Source organism: Macrobrachium rosenbergii, chromosome 55 (genome assembly GCF_040412425.1).
Source record: "Macrobrachium rosenbergii isolate ZJJX-2024 chromosome 55, ASM4041242v1, whole genome shotgun sequence".
NCBI classification, from domain to species: domain Eukaryota; kingdom Metazoa; phylum Arthropoda; class Malacostraca; order Decapoda; family Palaemonidae; genus Macrobrachium; species Macrobrachium rosenbergii.
In genome coordinates, this window is record NC_089795.1 from 70,294,120 (window position 1) to 70,320,303 (window position 26,184).

The following is a 26,184-nucleotide window of genomic DNA, read 5'->3' on the forward strand; positions in this document are numbered from 1 at the left end:
GGGCCCTAAGTTCATGATGTGTGGCCTCTGGCATTTCAAGATCAAAGAAAGTTCCTGTTCATGCACCTCGTAGTCTTGCCTCCAGTGTCGTAAGCGCACCAGTTTTGGCTGCTAAAGCTCTTTCTGTGCTATACAGCTGGGTAACTTTTAATATTGAAGCTCAGAATTCGAATTAAGTTTGTAAAATCTGGGAAACAGATGCCTCCATGTTGCTGATCAGTTTTTTTTTTGCTTTTGTTTTTTGTTACAGGACCGCACTCCTGATTGTCCAGTCGCTTGATTTCTTTTTTTTTTATGTTATAAATAAGTCGCTACTTACCTTTGAGAGTGGAAGGGGCTTCAAAGAACTATTTCGATTTTGTAATCTCTTATGTAATATGATCACTTTACATTAAATCTACCACTTACAATAATTCTTTCCTTACGGGAACAATAAATCTACACTTTGGTTACAAATTTATTGCTTCAAGTAACAAACAAATTCATGCTGATGTCAACCTATTCATTTTATCAAAATGAGAATGCTTTAAGAAGGATAAATTAAATCCATAAGGAATAGTCACCTTTAATAACAGGGTATTATTCCTGCAATTATAATAAACAAGTACTCATCACTGCAAAAGAAGCCGATTACTTCTCCAATGATTGACATATACGGTTAATAGTCTATGCCATCAATTACATAATAACGATGATAACATAAAAACAGCACACTGCTTAACATCTATAACTCTTTTAGGAAAGTGTAACAAACATGGAAAATATCCTGTATAAACTTTTCTTGCAGTTGCCGTTGAACTAAAACTTACATTCTCAGTGCTGACTAATAAGTCACCGGGACCCAGTGAAAAGATCAAACTAGAAGAGATTTTTCTGGTTCTTAATAACAACTAAAACAACAAAGCATCTACCATGGCAAAATGACTGCTTTAAAGCTACCAAACCAGTCACTTACATTGGAAGTATAGTCATTAGACTGTGAACTCACCAGACACGATATCCCCATATATCTCATCATACTTCACAACAACGGTTGCCCTGAAAAGAGAAGTTATACATGAAAATGATAAGCCGTACAACTAAAGTAATGCCACTGGTAAAACAAACAACATTTGGTAAAGCTTCTTGACAAGTGAAAAGAGCCTGAGAGGTTAAAACAGCCTTAGAAGCCCATTCTTCCACAGAATTTCTGGTACAGTACTGCCCCTGGAACAGCTGCCAGGCAACACCATTCGATTTCCCATAGAATGACTTCACTAAGCTAAATAAAATTATCTAACCTCCAATTGTGAAAGTTACGGATTATTTGAAAACTTAAATTTTAGTATTATAACGTTTAGATATAAATTTATTCTACTTTCTAACAACAGACAGCTTTCTATCAGCTTAAATGCCACGTTTAAGACACGAGAAATTCAAATTTGGGGTTTTGAACTTATTTACTGGAAATTCGAAAAAGATTTTTTTTTTTACAATTTTGAGGGATACATGTTCAAGAAAGTTGCCAGATTGTTCCAATACAACTCATCCTGTGACCCTGAGATCTTTCTGAAACATCAGATCACAATTTTTTCTTACAAAAATGGACTACGTAACCTAAAGATGTTTACTTCCTACAAACAATACACCTTGTGACTTACCGTCAATGGATGGTCATTCGCATGTAATTTTTCAAAATGAAAGCTAGCAAAGATGCATGTAACAAAACTCCACTTGGTAACTGAATGAAAGGATTCTGTCCTCAATGTATATGTCACAAGTAGACTAGACGGAGTCATGTCTGAATAAGGAAAAGGTTCTGAAGGAATGTACGAGAAGAAAAACTGTTCCTTTGTTGATAGAGTATGGTGTAAGCAAGTTTGAAAGTGGGTGAAAGAAAGTTGAAAGTATATGTGAGATCAAATAAGGGTATAGAGGTAAGTAGAACCCAGGAGGATGGAACACTAAAAGTAAATGCACATGGTAGAAGAATGATTGTAGTTAATTCGTAGAGATATTTAGATACAAATATAACGGACGGTGGTTCAACGAGAGAAGGTAGCATTGTGTGCTCTTATAAACAAAGGAGTGGGATCTTCAGCCTAAGCAGTGGACAAAGTGCCTGTGTGTGTGTGTGTGTGTGTGTGTGTGTGGAGAGGTTCGAACCGTTGACGATAAGCCCTCTGTGTAACTGTATGAAGTGGCTAATGTTGTTGATGTTTCTGCAGAGCGAATCCATTTACAATTCAGTACTAAAAGTATGATGTGGTTTTTGACTTATTTTTCGTCGGAACTGCCTCGTTTGGGAAATTGCTTAATGTTGAAAGCATACTCTCTCTCATGGTCACGTTGGTAACATGACCTCATTCTGATACTTCGGATGCGGGTTCAATCCTGCCTCAGATGTCTGTTCTTCATATCTTCAATGAAGACTTTGAGAAGCTAAGAGCCAGGCCATTTGTGGCTGTTACATTTGCATACGTATCTGGTTAAAGTGACTGGTAGATTATATTATATATATATAAGCCACAAATACCATTTAATATTAAACTTACTATACATTATGAATAACTGGCATCCAAGAGGAATTATAATTGTTAAGTGCATCTGCTCTGGCCAGCATTCGAACCCGAGCCTTGGGTTTAGATGCAGTGATGGACGACGATCGACTTGAACATTTGGCTATCACGGGAGATAAATTGATATCCACTTAACTGTACACAGTCCTACCTAATTCGGGTTCTGTACTCAGGATCTCTATCATCTCACCTACACCATGATACCAGGTTGCTAAGTTTGCAACTCTCTGCTCACTGAATTTTTCACCGTTGCTTCTTGCTCTTCTCATAGATTTTATGCTAAAAAAATGGTCAGACATAGTGGAAACTTGGACAGACTTCGATTATGAAGATGATGATGTTTCAGTTAATAAAACACCACAGACCTAGAAAGTCTGCTTGGCAGAATTTATGAATATCTAGAGAGACGGACTCAAAACAGACCTAAGAAAAACAGAAATAATGAGGACAGAGCGCACAGACAGGGATGAATAATATTGCAATTTTCAAATATTTAGGGACAATGATATGCAGTGTGGATTCCCTACGGTAGGAATTTAGGCAAAGACTAAAATAGGCTTATCAAACAGTAAGTAAGTTTACTAAGACTTGGAAATCAAGTAGACCTGAAATTGCACATAGAAAGACTATAAGTCTAGCACTAGCTATATTAGTATATGGACAAGAAGCTTGTATGACAGTGAAACCATTCCTTAAAGACTCTGAAAATCTGAAAATAAAGCTTTAAGAAGAATATTGGGGTAGCTTTAAGAAGAACAATGGGGTGTCAGATGGTATGACAGTGCTAGAAATGCTACCATATTGGAAATTGGATGTTCTATATATAGGTGAGATAATGAAAGGGAGACAGAGAAGGCTTGGGCATGTCCTGCACACAACCGCTGGGAGACTAGTATATGGTAGTGTCAGTTGCGCTCCTATCGGTGCCAGAAGATCAAGGTCTACTTGGATGAGAACTAGCTTATGAAAAAGGATGCTAGAGATAAGTGGAGACTTGTGGAAGATAAAGGACAGGAAAGACACGAGTGGCGGAATTCCATGGAGGTCCCATGAGTTACACAGCGTCATAAATTAAGGTTTCCCATACTTACTTGAAATATACCTTGGTACCGGGAGTTCCTTGCCACTGAAGCTGAACGCTAGTAAGGGGATTTCTTTCTGTATGGGTGACTCCAGCCTGTTGATGGAAACATGAACCATTTCAACCATTTAACAAAAACAAAGTACTTCTTGTATAACTATCCCCCAGATATATTAGTAACTAACAGCTCGCATTTAATTCACTGTTTTTTTTTTCAGTATTTGTTGTACAAAAGCGTATGATTTATACATGAGTTTAAGTAAAATTCATGGCAAAAATATAACAAATAGCGCAGAACTTACCCCATTGCAAATGAGCTTAGAATGAGGACCATTTGGGGCGGCAAACTGACCTACAGTCGTTTTCCCATCTCTAGAATCAAATGCTTGAATGATGAAGCCTTTGAAGGATGTGTTACGGGGAGCATTGAGGGTAACTGTGGTAGATAAAATTATAACCTTAAGCATCGAAGAATAAAAACACTCCCGGCGCCTACGTTGTACTTTCACTGATGATTATGGAAGACTAGATGTAAGCATAATATACTATACTTAGCATACACACAAATGCGTTTACCTGTGTAGACACCATTATTTGGTTGGCTATAAGCGATTGTATAGCCGGGATTCGGTTTAACATCAGCACCATGCTGCGGTGAGAGATTTCCACAAGCACTCTCTGGAGCACCCTCTGGGTATGCAATCACATATCCCACACAGAATCCAACAATCAGGTATCTGTAACAGGAAGATTGTATATAAACTGATCAGTGAACGAACATGTAAAACAGCAACACTACAACTCCACAGACAGCATACATCTATCAAGCCAAACAACGTCCCTTAGCATATACTCAGAGTAAGTCTGATCGGTAAAATCACTAGTCCTTCATCGGTATCAACCAACACTTGATCACCGAGAGCATGTCAGCCAAAAAATGTCCATTAAAGGCTTGAAAAAATTCTCTTACCTTCGCTGGCAGAGGTGACAATGAAAACAAATACGAGAAAATCATTTGAAAAGATTAAGTTTACTTTCACGCTGCATTCAACAGAAACCGTCAAACAGCATTATGTGCAAAGGTTGTTGATTCATATAGTTACAAAAACAAGCGCCAGTACCTAGTTCACATCCCCCATAAGTACCGAACAGCAAGAACAGAAGAAAAGAAAAGAAAATCTGTAAACAAATTTTAAAGATCATAGTTCAAAGAATAATGACATCCAGTTTTAAAACTTGTAGTTTTAAAACCCATGCGAATGAAATGAGATGCGATTGAGTACCAAAAAGATCATCTTAATTCATAGTGTATTTCATTCATTTTTTAGAAACATTTTAAAATATTTAATGCATAAAACTGTAAATTATAAAGTGAAAATAAATGCTGCATACGCATGGAAGGCATGCCTAATGAGGAAAGTTAATGTCCAATTCAGACACTTGGAAACTTCTGGCATGATCTAGTGTTAAGAACACTGGTTTAACAGATGATTTTGAACTTAAATATAGATCCAGAGTTTCATTATAAAGTGTTTCCACATTTTCGGTAGCCGTCATTAAATATTAGAACCATGCTATCAGTCCAAATATCCAGTCACATCACCAGCTACAGCGACACTGGATAACTGCAGTACCAAGGTCCAGTGTTTCCCTTAATCTTGCATTGTACTGTCTTCCTTTCTTTGGGAAGCAGAATTCACGACCTATAAAATTCCTTCGGTATAACAAGCGCCAAAACGTTGAAATAAACTAGAGAGGGTACAATGCTATTTCAAACGCCTCTCAATGGAAAAAATCATGTAAAACCAAACTGAAATCGTGCTCAGCTGTAACTTTTATTACCTTCAACGAAACGAATTCGCAACGAAGGTCAAGACTTAAGTAAGGAACTCATCTGCAAAGATTTATAACAGCGACACTTCATTTCCCTTTCCGCAGAGCCCTCTCCTACCTTGTCAAAACCGCCCTGAGAATTAAGGAAACCTGGCTTTCCATCCTCCATTTGATCTACTGGTTCTGCTATTTTGTCTCATATGGAGGTCGCTGAATTTGGCCCTTAATTTTTCTCTCAATCATCTTTAGATTCATATACCTCTGCAGTTTTTTTTAATAAGTTACCTGCCAACTATTCAAAACAGTGCAGTTTTAGGCTTCGGAAGACCCCCAGAAGGACAGGGTGTTCCTTGTAAAACCATGATTCGAACACTACTTCTTCGAAAAAAATGTACAAGTAAAAATAGCAGCATCTCCAACTTGTCTTGACGTTTGAGTGTTTTTCTGAATTGCAATTTAAAATCCGAGTGAAGAAAGCAAGTCATCTGGAAAGCTGGTGACAGATGAGTCTCAGGTTCTCATATTTGCGAATCACTTCCCAACACTGACATTATATGTCAATGGATAACAAGTGATCCACAAATTCTTACAGATATTTTTACTCAGTCTCAAAATTGCTGCGTCATACATAAGTCGAAGTCATATAATTCTAAGATTATTAATTTTAGATATTTTTAGAAAGCCTTCTTCACTGGGAATAAATCTAAACTGCAATCTTCAACCTTTTCCTAAAATGCAGAATCACTCAAAGCCTTGGAGTAGTGTATCCCTCAATATTTTCTTTAATACATTTTTTTTTTTTGTAACTCTTAAATACCTTGCTTCCACATTTCGTTATCGTTCTTCAAAAGTTGTCGATTTCCTTGCTGAGTAAGAATTAACTCAAGTCAAGAATTGTAACTAAAATCATACATCGCAAATCTTTTTACTCTCATAAACCAAGGTGATCATGATAGTTGAAATTCTCTCCTTGTGACAAATCTCCGTTGTTTATGTTCCCATGGAATACAGGTTTAATAAAAAGAAAAAGGAATAGAAAGTCACTTCACACCGAAGAAAAATTCTGCGTGGATGAATCGGCTACAGGAAAATAAAATGTTGGCTCTACAATTTCCTACGCAACAGAATTGCACATCAGCAATTGGTGAAATCCATCTTAAGAAGACTTTGAATAACGTAAGACTAATCGAAGGTTACAGTAAAATCATAGTGCTTTAGCTACTTTTGTTGTATTCAAGCTTCTTACTGAATGAATATTTGGTAGGTAATAAATTCATCCAAATCCTGGAGCCATGACTTTGTTAAACGATGACGAAGTATTGCAAACAATGATGAATCAGCAAGCGTGAATCAACCAATCTCCGGATAATTCACAATCATTATTCCTTAAGGTGAGTATTTAGTTATCTATTGAAAGTCCTTGTCCCAATTCTAAGCCAAATAGGATACTGACTGCCATGTAAACGGTTTCAGATCTAATAGTAACGCGGGTTAATTCAAACCCAAATTTGAATACCGACTGATCATCCGCATTTCAGCCAATCTTTGACTTCCTACACTCCGGACAGTTCATGCTCAAATTGCAGATCTTTTTTCTATTCGCTTTTACAACTCAACTGCCATTGTTACACAAGACATTAACGGGAGTATCAGGTTACAGTATATCCGATTTTATTTGAGGCCTGAAATTACATTCCGGAGACACCCGCAAGCAAAGATCAACTTCGACTGACTCACAGCTCTGTATTAATCCATCGTTTGGGCGGTGATGAAACTGGCTCATGTTTCAGTAATAGCAGCCGTAACGTATGTCAAAACCAAGGATGTCAATTATTTCTTTTGTAACTCATACGATGAAACTGTTACATAATGAGGTACGTTAACAGCTCCACTATCAAAAGCAGATGTCAAAGAATTATATATTCCTATATAAGTACATTAGTAACCGTAATATAAACTGGATTCTTGCCATTGGTGTACTTTCATTCCTTACATGCAACAATTATACAATGATCTCGCACACGAGTATACCGACCCTAACGCATACAAGCATAAAATGAATGTATTTCATACTTGCGTTACGAAGAACAGTCTAAAAAAGCAGGATGTAAGGAAAATAATAAAAAAAAATCTATACACGCAAATCTCACAATGATGTGTGTTTGTGTGTATATATCCAGACGATACAAAACTCGATGCATCAAAATCAGTTCAAAATACTTCCGTCATAGTTCAAAATTTCTCCATGACTGATACTGTGCTTTATACGTGTATTATGATATTAAATCACTCAAGTTACTAACCCTTTCACATGAAAATTAAAAAGAGTGGTAAAACACATTAAATCTACACTGCTAACCAGTGTGCTCAAGGAGTACATAAATGGAATAAAAGGAAAGATTATTGAAATAAACATGGTGAGTGGTATTTACATTTCTTTAAAAAATAATTTCAACGAGTGAAAGCCTTATTAAAAAAAAGTTTTGTTTAAATAAAAACAAGCCAACGGAAAATAAAAATACAGTTGCATGAGATATGCAGACACCTGACTGGAAACGACATTAAATGACTTGTGAAAGTTACTTTAAAAAGGCTTTTCTTATTGCATGACTTGCAAAATGCAAGGTAAAAGTTCCATATCTAGTTCACCCTTACAGGTGGTAATTTCATGTACCCTTAAGCCTATCAAACCAGTCACTATTCAAACCACACTTTGTGGTTAGGAAATGCCGATCGATTTCTTTCACTGGTAAACATGGACTTGACTAAACAAGAGGAAACGGTATTACGGTAGCTTTGAACAGGATTCTCTGAATGTTTAGCGTGGAGAGTAGCTGGGTTTAAAAGGCCCCTCTTCTCCAGTTACAGATATCTAATGGATGGATTTATGGTGACTATAAGAAATGTAACCGGAATCACGCTATTTGCATGCAATGTCATTACAATCAACGTCAACATTTGAAAGAATGTATAAATTACAGGTTTCTTGGGGCGTCATCCGTTAACTTTCGCAATAAAAATGAAATCACATCACAATTTCCTGACTTTAGTATCCTATAAATGCACTACAAAAAAGTTAAAAGTATGGAATCGACTCTTGCAGGCAATGATGAAAATCATACTGCCCAAAGTATAGCTATGGAAATGAAGTGAAGTGCGACATAGTTGGCTGATCCAAGCGCTGATGGACCGGTGTTGTGTCTCAGTTGAAGTGAGAGAAGAAACAGGTAGACGGGTTGTAGAAATAATGGCACAGGCCGAGTGGATCGATGCTGGTATTGCTGTAATTGGCAATGTTAGACTGGTTCAAAAAGAGATGTTATCTGGAGAGCCTGTTGAATGACGCAAGTGGTGAAGGGATAATCGGTATTCTCTAACTGGATGAAGATGATAAAAATGTTAAGACAAACTGAGGTATGAAAGGGTTATTAATAAAACTTATGTTATTGGTAAACATGTCGTCAAACTGAAATTTGACGGCAAGGAGGCCTGATGTCGAAGTCGAGGTCCTAAAATGTACATACGAAACTGATATTATTACGCTATATGTCGAGGTGAGAGAAGAGGCTCAGTTAATTCACACAAGTGTTGAAGGAAATGTTGCTCACCAACTGCTTAGAAACAAGGGCCAAAGCAAGTCAGACGTTTCACTAAAAAAAAAAAAAAAAAAAAATAAATACATATATATATATATATATACATATATATATATATATATATTATATATATATATATATATATATATATATATATATATATATATATAGCAAGGTCTTGACTGATGGAAGATTTATAGCTGTTGCTCCCTTACAAAGGTTTTAAAATTAACAGTGAAAGTCAATTCTCAGGAGAGGAAGTCAGTAAATAAGGCGAAAATCGAACGGAGTAAAATGTTACACGGGATTACTAAAGAAATTATGGTTTTCTGGCTATGGAATATCAGATTGTACGAGTAACTGGGTTTTTGAAATAAAAAAGTTTTTGTGGGTGAATAGTGTGGATGGTTCTTTGGAAAAAATATCATGATACTTTTATGAGGAAGGGAAGCTGTAGGCCGCAACCAGCAAGAGTGACTGGTTTCGGTAAAGTAAAAGTAGATGTGCAACACCAGTGCACATGCTGGATCTTATTACACGCTTCTGGTGCTGTCTTGGAAAGGAGATTTGGCTCAAAGCCAAAGATGGTCCTACAATCAAATAAATAATGAATTTTTTTACATATTACAAAGCTTTGATCCATTAACTGAGACCTTCGCACGTGTTTAAAACTGTGGGGGATCTAATTTTCTTTAGTGAAATTTACTTACATGAAGGAAATTGCTGTTTTCTCACTTCCTGAAAATAGGCACTAAAAAGTTACTCTCACTCTATCTTTGCGTGTGTGTGTGTGTGTGTGTGTGTGTGTGTGTGTGTGTGTGTGTGTGTGTGTGTGTGTGTGTCGATCAGTTGGCTATACTTGATTTCTTAAGTTCTGGACAAATCTGAGTGTTCAAATTTAACGATTTTACTGTTTCCTACTTGATCTGTACCTATGGCCATTTCCTCAAGTTGCATTCTATTTACTGAAATTAGGAATGATCCCAGCCTTTAAGTAAGTTTGTACAAGCAGGAAACGCAAGATGGTCTCAAGTGCTGCAAATAAAGATCTACCCTCGTAAATATTATAGCTTTATTTCAAATCAGACTTGTTCAGATATTTAGGCTATTTCTAATATTTGCCTGCATTCCTGCAGTTTAGCTCATAACTACTTAAAGTAATAAAATAATACTTGTTTCATGGCATCTAAGGAATTTCTTGTTCACCCTACTTAATAGCGGATGAAGTAGTACTGCATAAAAGATAAAAACGCCAGGATCGGTGAGGAAAAGAGAACAAAACGATCCTACTTTTACGAATGTCGAGCGAATCCTGTGGCATGAAGCATCGCTGGAGTCTTCAGGAATTCTATTTAAGGCGTATCATAAATCTCATATCGTATTGTCAGCAATATCAGAAAAAAAATTGCTATACAGTTACTCGAACACTTAGACGAACAGTTTTTACTGGACTGCCAAAGAAAGGCAAGAGTTTTTATAGAGCAATTAATGTGAACAATACAACTGCGCCATGGCCCATCAAGTTTCGAATAGCAATACATAAAAAATGATGTAATTGAACTCTTCCTTCCTGATTAACATAAAAAAAAAAAAACGAAAAAAAATAGTACTCATCAGTTTGTGATCGAGGTAAGGTTTGAAGGTGCACGAATCACAAGATTAAAATGGCAGGTAGACCGAGCTCTCTATTTCTCTCTCGTGACTTGGTGTGTGAGAGAGAGAGAGAAAATCCATGGAAATATTGTGTACACTGATACACACACACACACATATACAGTATGTATATATATATATATATATATATATATATATATATATATATATATATATATATATATATATATATATATATATTATGTAAATAATTGTAATCTAAGTCTTCTCACTATATACTGATGAGAACGAAGGATCTCCAACAAAAGTAGTGTGAGATAAGTTAACAAAATTGATATTCCAACATCTATGTTTTGAGCGATAAAAAGAAAAACAATTACTCCCAACATGGCAGGAATGACCGTAAGTAAGCATCAAATACAGCTGGCCCCCTGTATTTACCTATTTCCAAATTAAAAATGATGAGTAAAGGTGTCAGTGCCTTAACAATGGAAAATTAAGAAAACACGAATAAAGGAACACTCAGAATAAGTGACAGGATCGAATTAAAATGTCAAGTTTTTTTACCTGATCATTCAAGATTTTTCCTCTTTTAATACCAAAGGATCCAGAAGGTGAAAGGGAGGCTGAGACGAGTCGCTGGAAAAAAAAAAAAAAAAAAAGAAGAGATAGCCGGCGCGAGGGCCGTGGGGAAGAGGGAGAGCGAGACTGCAGGTAGTGGTTTTGACACAGCTATCATGCTGCATGGTATGGCATCAATTAGCGGCAGATGTTATGAATTTCTCAGAGGTGAGTGCAAACAGTGTAAAAATGAAGCTTTTACTTGTAGAGGAATTTTAAGAAGGCGGTCCAACGTTGACCCGGTTGGATTATGTGACACCTTGGGGTAGATACAGCTACAGGAGAGAGAGAGAGAGAGAGAGAGAGAGAGAGAGAGAGAGAGAGAGAGAGAGAGAGAGAGAGAGAGAGAGAGTTCTTTCAGTGTATTTTGGAAATTTCAAGTCACGTGTCGGACCATGCGTGTAGCCTCCTCTCTCTTTCTCCCTCTCTCTTCTTTCGTGTTTTCCTCTGATGATCTGCACTTGTCATCTTCTTTTGCAGCTGCTCGCTTCGAATCAAATCTATTCTTAGGTTATTCAGTTTAGGCTCAATGAATTATATAATATTCCCAATTTCGTTGTACTGAAGGTAATCATCATCATAATTTAACTATCTATGCGAGATTCAACCATGGCCGAAGAATTATTCACTGATAATGTTCGTTTATTTAGCTATGACTCATAATGCCACCTGGTTAAGCGGTTCTCAACTTCATCCCTACTGCTATCCCTAGACTAAGGGGTTGATTGCCTTGACGCGTCTTCTCAAACTATTTCTAGTGAAAGCACCTTCCTCCGCTAAACCCTTCCTCTCTAAATCTTCCTTCACATATCACTCCATCTAATCCTTTCCCTCCCTCTCGACCTCCTGTTCATAACAGGTTCCACCCATGCCCACTTCACCCTTTCCTCCTCACTCATACTTACCACATGCCCATACCATCTCAGTCTCAACACTCTATTCATATCAATAATCTTTATCAGATCAGCACTTCTCTTAATTTCATTTTCCCGCTTTCCATGCAGCAATATCCCAAAAATCCACATAAGTATTATAAAATCTTTTTGCTCTAGCTTCTGTTCCCTCTTCCTTTTTGACCATGTTTTTGAACCAAACATAATCATTAGTCTGATTAAGGTACAATAGACCTTTATTTTCAGATTATTTGGCATTCTTTTGTCGCTCATTACCCTTGCTCACTCTCTCCATTCCCCCAAAGCTGCTTTTAACTAGCTTTCAACCTCAGCTTCACATCATACCTCCTGGCTTAAAGTTTTAAAATTCTCAACCTGTTTTTAATGTCTCTTCAATCTGGTAAAAATAACCTACATATCCGTCTCCTGCTTGCTGGATACCATATCCTCACTTTTATGCACATTTAACTTTATACTACCCCATTCCCGAGGTTCCTCCTACTCTCATACCCTTCTTTGTAGTTCTTCTTCATTCAGTCTTTGCCGTGATAACCACATCAATGAGCTTAGTGTCAATCCTTAATATAAACCAACTCTAACTTCGAACATTTATTTTTTTTCTCCAAAGGCTGTTGTTACTGCTATCCCTGTTCAAAGTTTTATACATCATTTTAATCAACCTAAGTAACTTTTCTGGCAATTTCCTCTTTCTTAATCACCGGAACACTATCTCCTGGGTACTCTATCAAATACCTTCTCAATGTCTATAAATGCACAGTAAACTTATGATTACCTTACAGCCTCTTTTCCTGTAAATGTCTTTTTTACAAAAGGCAGCATCACCTGTACCTTTCCCTGTAATGAAGCCTTACTGCTGTTCACTCATCTTCACAACTGCTCGTAATGTCTCGTCAAGTATTTTTTCGGACGTTCTTCCCAATCATTCGGCATTACTTCCTCTTTCCAGATTGCCCTCAAGAGTTGCAATATCCAATCCTCCCCCTCTATACTAACTACCTTCAACGTTTCAATTTGCACTTCTGATGGATCCGGCGCTTTGTCATTCTTCAATTTACTTACAGCCTTTTTTACTTGTATGGACTGCACCTCATTAACCGCCCACCCCCACCAATCCCACATCCGCCAAATCCCCTCTTTCATGTTTTGTGTTTGAAAGATGATTTTAACCATCTGTTCATCTTTGTTTTGTCACTGAAAAATATTTTCTTATCTATCTCTGATGACACCTGATAGCCCAAGGTCTCATCTTTGCTTCTCCTTGAGTTTGATATTCTGTAAATATCCTTTCCATCTTACATCATTTCTAAATATCGTCTTAGTTTCTCTCTCCCTCTTCCCTACATCGTTCCTCAGACCCTTACAGCGGTTCTCGACATGATGTTAATGTCTTTGATGACCATTAGATATGACTAGTCGTTTGCCTGCTGTTTCCTTCTTACAAACACTTATGCCTTAAATAACCTCAAGCTGTGTTGCTTACTTTATTTACTTTGCATGAAAAATAACGTGTGACTTAGGTACACAAAACTGTCTGCCTTTACGTAACCAGCATACCTACTTTGATGTTGCATACTCTAAATAATGAGAAATAATGTACTAGATTATAAGAACCTCTCAGACAGCAAATACTTCCACTAAACCAAAGGAATTCATCATTTTAGAGAAAAATATCTTTCTCATAGAGTTCACTATGATTTATAAGCTAATATAAATACAGTGAAATCAACCAAAAAGAAAAGAAACACTCTGAGTTGGTATCAGGTTTGTATCCAGATCCAGGATCATCTTATACAAATAAGTTTTCCTTTGTCCTGAATCAATTCCCTTAATTTTCACTGAAATTTACAATCGCCATCAAGGAAAAATCTTGGGCTTGCATTTGGATCCGGATCCATGTTAACAACTAATTTATGTTCCACCCACAGCCTATCCGTCCAAAATATTTGATTAAATTTCATCAACGAATTCTGAATTACATTCTCATCCAGGTTCACCTCAAAATCTAGTCAACTATTCCTTGGCACACAGACTCCCTACCCCCAACGCAAAATTTCATTGAAATTCATCTATAACATATTGAAATAGTACTTTCAGATCTGCAACCAGGACCATCTCAAAATCTATTCAACTCCTCTTTGGGCCGTAGACAACCCCTCCACAAGAATTAACTGAAATCCCTCAAAAACTTTTGAGACCTTTTAGAGAGAGAGAAAAAAATCATGGATCTGCATCCTCCTAAGTTTTAATCAGTGCCACCGTTACATATAACACACAAAACAAACAAGCAGATATTCAGACAAGGGAGAACACAACTTTCCTCAACTTTATTAGCGGAGGTTAACTAGTAAAACATATAAACCGAACTCCACAACTTAACAATTTGCTAAGTTTATCACCTGAACATTATCAAAAACCACAACCGTGACCGAAGAAGCTCCCCTAAAAATAAAAAAAAATGCCAAGGAAATAATCTGTCCTGCCAGAAATAATTCATAAAAACACTGATTATATAAAAAAAAAAAACTTATTAAAGTTACGGGAGCAATAACGGCCAAAATTATCATCAATATGAACTCAAGAACAATTTAAAGAGATAAGTATTAGTCCCTCTCCATTTTTAAAGTAAGAAAGATTACGTTCTTGATGCTATGGAACGCTACATTACCGGTAGACGGGTTTTTACAAACAGAGCGTTTAAAAATCGTTAAGTTTTATCCGTTTAACCCGACAACTGACAAGATTAATAGAGGACTGCTGATTTTTAGATAGAAGGGAATTGTAACGAAATCACGAGACCTTTTAGATATTACTTTAAATACAACAATCGTTACCTTAAAATCTGGACTTTCGAAGTCTTTTTATTATCAGTCATTGATATTGCGAAAGACCTTCTAAAATCATGTTATATCTTATGGATTATATCCATTAAAATTCGCCACAAGAAATTAACAAGGATAATGCATTCAGAGGGTTAAAGTACTCAAGCGCAATACATTTTCTGACGAAACCACAGGTCATAAGGGAACTCACCTGAACATCTTGAAGAGATACTACGGAGGGCCTCTGACGACTGACAACCACAACAGTTACTGCCACGGCGCAGCCGCAGTCGTTACCCTTTATAACTTTCGCTGGTCAACTTCTGTGATGCCAGTTACTATTTTTCTTTTCTGGTAGACAAGCCGTGATTATACATGACTCATTCTTGTCTTCGTTGTTTACTGTAATCTATGCGACAATGTTTTGATATGACTAATACACTCTCAAGGCAAACTTAGTGTTTGTCTGAGGAAAAATAAGAAAAGTGACGAATCGGATAGGCAACTTTCTCATGTCAGTGACTTTGACGAAAAAGAAAAGGCAAAATTCAGTCTAAATATTACATGATTTTCCGGCGATAATTGTATTTAAACTCTGCTTTAATCGGCTCCATTCTACGGTACTGTTTTTTTTATGTGATATAAAGGCTACAAACCAAAAAAGAATGTAAACAATCAATAACTGGGCTCGATATGATAAGAAGATTACGACTGGGGAAAGGAAAGCGTGTCAGGTCATTACGCTCTTTGCCTACTTCCGCAAAAGGTGTTACAGCCATCGATGTGCCAACGGCTGAGAAAGAGGGCTCACACATGGAAAATAGCCTTAACACAAAACTGGTGTTCATTGCTAGTGTCACATTCAAATCATGTTGGAATTCTATCCTCCCTTTTGCAGTAAGAGAGTAAAATCTCGCTCTTATAATGATTTTTACTCTACAATTTTTCTCCTGGTATTCTGAAGACTTAGACTGATATCAGCAGCGCAGTCGTATCCTTACAGTCTTAAACATACATTACTGTTCACTTTTATCTTGCAAGTACTTGCTTATAAACTGAATGATATTCCGTCTCTCTTTACTAATGTCACCGTTCCTGGTTTCCCTTGAAATGCTCATGATTATGCAGGGTCTATCATGATCTCTTCAGACGATAGCGTAACTATCTTTGTGCTTTCACAGGGATGTTGGAAGCAAAAGTCCAGTTTTTGCCATTTCTGTTCAGTCTCTACTGTCACTCCAAGTTTCTACCTCTCGCGTCTTCCATATTACTTACGGCTGGAATTCCTCACCATAAAAAAAAGACTAGTTTGCTTTGCAAACTATTCCATTTCCATTTACAGAAACTCTGATTAAATTCAGCTTTGCAATGAGATTGCAATTATGATAATATGAAGGTAAAATAAAAGTACTTTTTTATGATAAGCATCTATAGCTTTAGAGGGTTGTCTGGAAACATTTGGAAATGATTTTAACATTGCCATGGAATGAAGGTAAAACTGGGAAAACACTTCTTTGCTTATTAATCAACAAGCCAACAAATGGACGCCAGTTCACTATACTCTTCGTTTACCAAGATTCTTTTCATTGTCTGTCTTTTCAAGTGTGTCACTAGTCATCACAAACAGCAAAATGCAAATTTCCAGTGTGAAGTCCAAAGTCTGATAAGAGTACGAAGATTGTATGAATTTTGATGACACATACACACGCACCGAACATACACACAAGAGTATCTCCTGGTATACACCAGTGTTCGGATTACTGCAGATCTCTGATTACGTCATGTAATGACGTTGGTTCCATTCTTATTAATGCAATGTTACACACGACACGTGAATGCAAAAGTCGATCTCTGTAGCGCTCGTTATTTTATTCACAAGGCCAGTCATTGTAAGCAATTTTTATTTTATTTATTATTATTAAACAGTTTCTTTAAAATTCAATACAAAATGCTTGCCACGATAGTCTTAAAATGCAGTATTTTGGTACACCTGAGAAAGAGCAATCACTTAATTATAAAAAAAAAAATAACCTTGAAAATGGTTACTAATAACAACCTTAGGACATGTAGGCCCAGAATAGCTGGCAAAAATCAGGTTAGTCTTGATGATGGTAAGATGTGAAGTTTTTATAAACTTCACTTCCTTGTGCTAGACATAAGGAACCAAAGTAATTTTATGGTGAAAAAAATAGACCTAGAGAATCTGTTTCTTTAGCAAATAAATGTGACCTTTCAAGTAAGGGTTTGAAGCCAAAACCACACTTTTTTTTATAATAAACAAACCTTTACAACAATCTTACTCAATCTCTGAAACCTTGCTTCTTGATTTAACTAAATATCTTGTTACTGGGAAAGCTAAGGTCTTTTTCAACTGCAGTCATTCTACAGGTAGGAAAGGATTTGGACAAGTCATCTTCAAAAAGTGAGCTAATGGATTCACTAGAACTAATAGCTGCCATGCCATTTACAGCCATATAATTAAAAATAAAAGACAGCACACAACTCTGATAAACATAATCTTGTTGATATCCTCTATCAGTAGATATTTATAAACTAAACCTAGAAGGTTCTACGTTTTCCTATAAAGTCTTAATATAGGCATTTCCTTTGCGAAGACAAATGTGTAATCCGAAGCGTTCCATATCCTTAAGTAGCATCATATGTCTTCTCAGTAACAAATAAATAGATTATACTTTTGTCGCACTAACATAATCGAAGCAATACATTATTCTTAATGCACGTCGAGGAAGCAACAAAATGTTATGCTCTTGATGCCATGATACTCTTGCATTTACCATTTTTAGTTAAGATTTCAACTTCACTCTATTTATTTAAGGCTTTTGCATCAGCTAATTCAGTCTTTTTGGAAGCTTACTTATACTTTCCTCGATTCTCTGGAGTTAATAAATGTCGATACTAGAAATCCTTTATAAAAATACAAAAAGATATCCTAGTATTTCCATGAGATACCAGTGACACACTAGTGAAGAGCGGCCATCCCTGTTACTAACATGAGGACATAAGGTATGAGGCACTTTGGGTTGGATGTAAAGGACTGGCAGACTTCATCAGATAGGTCACTCTAGCCTGGAAAATGTGAAGGCTGTCCGACAAAGTGTTCCACACCGTCAGCAAGGGGAGAAATGATAGTGTCTGTCAGATCACTAATGCTAGCTTACCAACTAGGTGTGCGTTGGTGACTGTTATCCAATAGAAACACGATTGTCAACAGGCTGCATACTAGTACTAATATGGCAAAGGGCAGGAGTGAAGTAAAAAAAAAACAATTGACAAAAGGCAAACATCATTTCAGCTACATGACACTGATACAGAATGCCAGAGAAAAGTGATAGACTTTGAAAATAAAGACGCACAGTAATTATGATCACAAAAAGAAAAAAAAAAGTTTTTGTGACAGCCGGTTATAATCCATCGAGGGCAGTATCCTCTTTAATAAAAATTAAAAATTATCATTCCTTTATATTATATCATAGAACTGGATAGTAGCACGTGAACAGAGTAAGAACATAAAATAGAAGTATGCGCTGGCAAGTCACATAATCTGCAATTACAGAGACCATCAATTTTACTATTTTTGTGGCGTGGGTTCCTTGCTGATTCGTCGACAAGTTACAGTCGAATTCAACGTCTAATTCGTAATTTTTTACGTTCCACATGCATAGCATTCTATTCTACATTGCTTATTGCTATATGAAATACTTTATTTTGAATGGCTGTATGCCGACTTAAAAAATAAGCCGTAAATTAATGATAAAATTTTACATTATCTGTGCATAGAAAAAATCAAAAGAGGTAGTAACGAATGAAAAGCGACAACGAATTATAATTCAAAACTGTATTAACAAGCATCCAAAAATGACCAAAGCATTTCCCGTAGTAGGTAATTCCCAGTGTGATTGTCAGAAACCGGTTATGGACAAAACCAGTTCATACTAGTTTGCATCTTCCAGGCATACTCAACACGATGCGCAGTGGGATCTTTCCTACGGCAGTTGCATTGTTGTAGTGTGCGTAGCGTTTGACTTGTGATCAGTGTGTGTGTGTGTATATATACATATATATATATATATATATATATATATATATATATATATATACATATACATACATACATACATTATGATTATCTCAATATAATATAGTTTGTGGCCCTTTGTTCATGCAGTAATCAAATGTGGTTAATGAAAGGAAAGAAATGTTGCAATGGAGAGGGTTACTAAAAATAAAGTCTCTAGTTCGCATCTCTGCATAAATACAGATGGATGTAGACATTCACAATGAAATAAACACAAACTCGTGTAAAATACTAGAGGGAAAGGGCTGCATTGTCACTTTACATCGGGGTGACGAATCCCACAAATACCGTAAGTGACGGTAAATTAAACTTTCACGTAACCATGTGTGGAGATTTTCCATGAACTGAGCATCCTTGAATTGTGTTGGGAGTTGAAATGAAAAACAAAGATTCACAGCTGCTATTCTGAGTCTCTATTGAGATCACAAAAGTCAACTAAATCAACAATTATTTTAACATAAAAAGGGCAAAACCTTTAGGGTAAAGGACAAAATAAATATCTCTCTCCCAATTCAAATATCTTTCTTAACAAACATTTCACTTTTGGGCACATTTAAAGCTCACGCAATCAAATATGAATATTCAATAAAATCCTACTTTTATATCGAGACCCACTATTGTTGTCAGATTTACTCTCTTCTTCATAGACACACACACACACAATAAAATACACACACACATAAACATGTCACACATATGCACACACACACACACACACATATACACAGTATATATATATATATATATATATATATATATATATATATATATATATATATAAATGGATGTATGTATGTATGTATGTTCCAGCATAACTCTGAGTCGCATGGAGCAATTTCAACCTAACTTGGTATACATATGACTTACTATCTCGAAAAGAATGTTGTGGTGGTAAGACATTACTAGCCCCAAAGGCCACCAAATGGGATGGGGGTGGAAGGGCTTTCCTGAAACGGGACTGGTTATGCCCGTAGACTTAGTAACTTTAGGAATTTATCATACATAATTTCAGTATACATATAACTTACTATCTGGAAAAGAATACTGTGGGGGTAAGACATCAATGGCATCAAAGGGGGTTGGGGGTTGGGAAGGGGGTGACAGAGAGAGAGTGAGAGTGAGAGGGAGAGGAAGTGTGTGTGTGTGTGTGTGTGTGTGTGTGTGTGTGTGTGTGTGTGTGTGTGTGTGAGAGAGAGAGAGAGAGAGAGAGAGAGAGAGAGAGAGAGAGAGAGAGAGAGAGAGAGAGAGAGAGAGAGAGAGAGAGTTTATTGGTTGTCATTCAGACTTATCCTGGCAGCTGCCGTGTTGGTCTGCAGTGTATGTATGTATGTATATATATATATATATATATATATATATATATATATATATATATATATATATATATATATATACTGCATATATATATGTGTGTGTATGTCTGTATAATTAGTGTATATTTATTATATATCAATATAATCAAGTTTAATATGATTAGATAGATTCATATATACCTCATATATATATATAGCATATATTACATATATATATATATATATATATATATATATATATATATATATATATATGAGGTCCTTTCCTGTCGCACCGTATTGAAGTGACGATGATGTTATATAATAAAATATACACCAGAGAATAAAGAGTTTGCTCAGTGTCCGGGTGGGGTAGGCAGCTACTGTACTTAAAATACATAAAAAAAAACCTTCAGGCCACTAATGTCCAGTCTTAACCTCAACCATGGCCATGTTTCAGACGCCAATTTTTTTCTTCCTTTTTTGTTTTTGTACTTTCAGCTTCCAGAATGGTAATGATGTATAAATGAGTTTTATATATATATATATATATATATATATATATATATATATATATATATATATATATATATATATATATATATCCTCAATATGAGAAAACAAAAAAATAAATCGGGAAAAACAAAATTTTCTTATACTTTAAACTATTTATGTCCAATAACAGCTTTTTCATGAATTTTCACTAATGCAAAAACAATTACTAGGAGCACATCCTAAATGAAGTCTCCAGACATAAACCGCTCGAATGAAATACCTCTGTGTTTTTTCTAACTAAAAATATTTATCAAAAACTATGATAGATTACGACACAACCTTAATAAAACAAGCCCCTCCCCCAGGGTTAATTCACAATAACCTCGATAACGGATTGCGTAACAAGAAATACGAGGCACCCAAACTGCAAGTACAAAATGAAAAAATAACTGAGTTTGGTGTTCGAAGAACATAAAAAAAAAAAATAAATAGAAGGGAGAACTATTTCAGTAGGTGTTACCCCATCAAAGATGCAACAATCGGGAAATGTTTACACTCCCCTAATCACTGCAATACCCAATCCTGCAACGAAGACTAGACTATTTAATCATCATTTAATATTCCAGATTTTGCTCGTGAAAGTAAATTTAAGTCTTACCAGTCTCCCACTGTCATGAAAGGGCAATGAATCAGGAATAAAGGCACAGTAATTGCGAGGAAATCTTTAAAATGAATAATAAAAGTTGAGCTTGGAAAGCACTACATTTAACACCTTGGTCACAAAAAGGTAGTACACGATTCATTTTTTTCTGTAGGGGAAATTACACGTATTAATTGTGTAACTTTCATTGCATTCAATGGACACACTCAGGGATTTTTTGTTTTGTTGTGTAAAAATGAACGAAGTTAAAACCTAACAATTATAAAGACGAATGAATTATAGAAAGCCCTTGGTCAAAAAAAGAACAAAAATATGAAAATAAAGACGAATGAATTATAGAAAGCCCTTGGTCAAAAAAAGAACAAAAATATGAACAAAGATTAATGTCAAGGTACAAAGGAAATAGAGGAAAGTATGGAACAAAGGATAGATAAACACATGCATCAAAAGTAACTGTTGTTGAGAAACGTAAAAAACAAAAAAGTTCAATCATTATAACGTTCTTTACACTTAAGGGGGATTACTTACTCCCAGACGAAGGACGTCAACAAAATAAAATCGAATTAACTCAAGATATCTGCCATAAGATTTCAGATTATGTAAACAACGCACATAATTCAATTATTAGTACCTTTAGTCTTAAGGTGATATTAATCTTTAGGCTTTTTTTTCAATTGTACATGACAAAAATGAAGTCTTGCTGCTTAATTGTGCTCAAATGAACAGATGACTTGCAGTAAGAAATGTGAAACTAATAGGATGTTATTAACACGATACCTTCCTGGACAAACTAAGTGGAGAGAGAGAGAGAGAGAGAGAGAGAGAGAGAGAGAGAGAGAGAGAGAGAGAGAGAATAATTCTAAGCTTAACTGATAAAATAACAAAAACGCATAAAAAAAAAATGATACGGACCACATTTGAGACGATACGACCAGAATCGGCCGAGTAAACAACAGCAAGACTTTAGAAACTAACTTGTTGGTAACCTTTGAAAAAAAAAAAAAGTCTTTACAATCTTCAATTAAATTTTATCACCCTAACCAACAGGTTTAGAGTTGCTTGAACAACTTCACACAATATATTTGGAGAGGGGCATGTGACTCTTTGACACAGATAGCATTCTATTTCTGAGTCTTTACAATATAGAACATCTGTATAACATTTATTATTATGCTGCCTACTCCAACCATGCATATCAGTTCTTGATGTTTATATGATTCCTGTACAGAAGTTAATTTTCATCTAGTAAAGTTCCTTCTGGATATCTTTGTGATTGACTTTACTACCACGACAGTTACGATGAACTTCAGTTGCTTCTTGTTTACTCTGGCATTAATACTTAATTTTTTAGTTCACTATATAGGAAGAAAGAAAGAAAAAAACGCAACGTTTCTATTCACTGAAACAAGATTCATGACCCTTTTTTGTAGTAAACGCACCAAAGGTGGTAAAATTTAATTTATAATTATTGGAATATGAAATCCATGCATATATCATAATAATGAGTTGCTTTATGATGCGAGTACACACTGGTCGGTGAAGATACGGCAACAATCACTTCGAATAAGTAGTAGTGGCCAATCTGTCCACAGCAAATGAAAATATACGCAATGTTCAACAGGGTAAATACTGCAAAAAAAAAACAAGACATCATTGCCGATTTTATTCCAGTCACTGCATATTTTGACATTAAGGTACTGGAGTAATGTTTCGTAAATGTTAATAGACAAACAACTGAACAGTCCTGTATCCATTTTACATAGTATGAAATCAACTAGTCTGTTTTATGTGAACTGATGCTAAATACCAGAAGCTGGTATCACTCAAACTAATCGAGATTGGGTGCTCGTGCTGCTCAACACCGGCCAAAGGGTACAATGATATAGGTTGCTGATATTTTCCATCGGTTCCAAAAGACAGACTGAACTTTTAAAGTCTGCACTTCATTCTCTGATACCGTTATCAATCCTATTCTTATTTTCCATTCTTGTGGCATGAACTAACCAAATATGTAATACTTATTCTCTAAACATTATATTCAAGAAACAACTCAAGATATAAATTTAAGAAAAGAGTGCAAGTGGATGCACTTCTTATGAACTTCTGTTCAGAAAACCAAAATTACTAAATACAACTCACTATGTGAAATGGCAAGACACAACTACACAAAGAAGGTCAATGTGTACAACTCATTTGTAGGCACAGAACTGACACACAGCTGTGAATTGTTTTAGTTACAATACCCTTGCACAAAAGTTTCTTACACGATTTTTTCAAATAAAGATCAGTCCTTGACAACTCTTCTTGATAAAAACTTGTTAATTCTGAACCAAATATTTTCTAGCTCACTTTCCCAGAATGCATCAATATAACCAAATATTTCAGATGCATAATATAGTTACAATGAGTTTCTCACAGAACCTTGTTAGGTTACACTGGAATGCATCTCTCACGGTACAATAACCAGCAGCTTGCTCACTTTTCAGACTTTGTAACCTCATTCAAGAAATTGCACTCTGTGCAGAATATTTCTCCACTGGCCCTTCTAAAAACAAGGCTAACTCTACTATGAGGCACTAGGCTGGACGATTCCATGATTGAACATATTGTCATTCCTGTTGCAATGGCTCCTGTTTCTGCGGCGGCATACTACAGTCATGTTGGAGAATAGCAATAGCAAATTTCCCAACATCATGGACTGTAACATTGGTGAGATTAGGGACATCACAAAACAGTTCCGCACATTGTGAAACAACAAGATAAATATCATCCCACTGCAAAGCAATAAGATGCGTGACCTTTTTGGTGAAATAAGTGATATTCTCACTTTTGTGAAGTCAAGCCACTGAGGGTTTTTCTTACAAGTCACAGTTCTCTTTCTCCACATCTGTTATGTATTTTCTTCTACTCCTTCATTCTTAGCCTGTCAGTCATCCTAACCATTTGCTATATACAGTACAGTGGCAATGCCACCAGGGTTGGTACTTACAAAATTTAATTCTTCAGCACATTTCCATGGCATAATGTATTGTCTAAAAAGGGTGTCCCTTGGATCGGAAAGAAAATTAACACCTTGTCTCTTTCCTGGATTTTCCTTTCTTTGTGTAGTGCACCCACTCTTACTAGATAATAATCCTTTACAGGACCCTCTCTACCTCTTCACAGCCTTCCAAAAGGCAGCCTCCAAAGTTGTAAAACACAAGTAAGGAGTTTTTAGCTCTGAGGTCTGTTTTCTGTTAACAGTTGTTTCCAGAAGGAGATTTCCATGGACTGATCATGAAAATATGCTAAAAAAAAAAAAAAAAAAAAACTCTTGAAGCATAACAAGGACTTTTGCCAATGCCTCTTGGGATTAAGGGTGATAGTCACATGAGACAACAGGCATCTTGCTTAATTCTTTTAGATTTCCTTAGTACACTCCCATCAAAAGCGATTCCTTTGTTATTCTGAGGAATTTGAGACAAGCCAAAAGTGACTCCTTTGTTCTTCTGAAGAATTTGGGGAAGGCCAAAAGTTGTTGCAAACTGGTGAGATCATGGGCCAAATTCTTTCCTGTGACTGTGTTCATGGTGTTGGCATTAAGGATCTCAGTTGAAAATAAGCATTATCTTTTTCTCTTAGACAGATGTCCAACCACAAACAAAATTTATTTTAGGGAACAGATTTCAACAATGCTTGGTAAGTATGAGCATGACAACGGCACTGAAAATCTGATTTGCTCTTGTGTTAACTTGATCTATTTAAACTTTATTTTTTAGAGAAATGCTTTGACTACAACAAAGCTTTGCACCCCTTGGTAAGTATGACAACTTTGTAAGTATGACAACGGCACTGAAAATCTGATTTGCCCTTGTGTTAACTTGATCTATTTAATTTTTGAGAAACCTTTTCTTGCGGCCTCTTTATTCCCAAATATCCTCTGATGTGTTGTTCATGGGCAAGGAAAAGTATCTAATCCCTGATCCAGGACTACCCAGTCCACATGTTAACACTCCCAGATGTTGCTACTTGTACATAATAAATTCATTTTCTAAAAAATAACCACAGGGATGGGTAACGAGTTCTCTCAGAGTTCGGGGTTCCTTGATCAGGATCTTGCCATTTTCTATATACGGCTCACCCAATCAAACTGCTAATACAAATTCTTCCTAGGTCCAACGAGAGGAATATCAATTGTTTTCCTTTTCATCAGTACTTGCATGGGCGTTGGCACAAGCTGGTAGGCTTTTTGTGCAATTTTCTTCTTCCATTTGGGTTCGTCGGGCAAGACGACAAATATCATCTACGACATCAACCTCCAGAAGCAAAAGGACTCTGCCTAAGGGCTCTTGTCCGTGAATGTAATAGTAATAGTCTCGGAATCTAACGTAACCAGATGACGACCTCACTCACTGAAGGGCAGGGCTTCCTGAAGCACCAAGAGCTTGCTAAGCTACAAAGTCATGACAGTTGGATATATGGTAATCCTTTGTGCCTTAGTTCTGCAAAGCTACTGAACCTAGATTAATAAAGAATGTCCCTTTTCACCAAATATTAGCTCGAGTTTGAGGAGGGATGGCTATTAGCTAAACTTGCACTATTTGTACCGTTGGTTGGCCCATAAC

General features: G+C 36.1%; 1 protein-coding gene across 1 annotated transcript; it reads right to left on the reverse strand.

Annotated features, from left to right (window-relative positions):
* Positions 1-444: 444 nt before the first annotated feature.
* Positions 445-15,384, reverse strand: LOC136835390 (defense protein l(2)34Fc-like). The gene is made up of 5 exons (XM_067098877.1): positions 15,248-15,384; positions 4,216-4,376; positions 3,942-4,075; positions 3,650-3,735; positions 445-1,038 (listed from the first exon to the last, which is right to left on the reverse strand). The coding sequence occupies exons 1-5, from the start codon at positions 15,253-15,255 to the stop codon at positions 972-974; spliced, it is 456 nt and encodes a 151-aa protein (XP_066954978.1). The 5' UTR covers positions 15,256-15,384; the 3' UTR covers positions 445-971.
* Between the last annotated feature and the right edge of the window lie 10,800 nt (positions 15,385-26,184).

Bases quoted from the DNA above. Each gene is read 5' to 3' on its own strand.
- LOC136835390 (XM_067098877.1), bottom strand. The intron at 3,736-3,941 runs GTAAGTTCTGCG...TTCCATCAACAG, and splicing joins CTAAGCTCATTTGCAATGGG to GCTGGAGTCACCCATACAGA. The intron at 1,039-3,649 runs GTAAGTATGGGA...TTCTCTTTTCAG, and splicing joins GGTACCAAGGTATATTTCAA to GGCAACCGTTGTTGTGAAGT.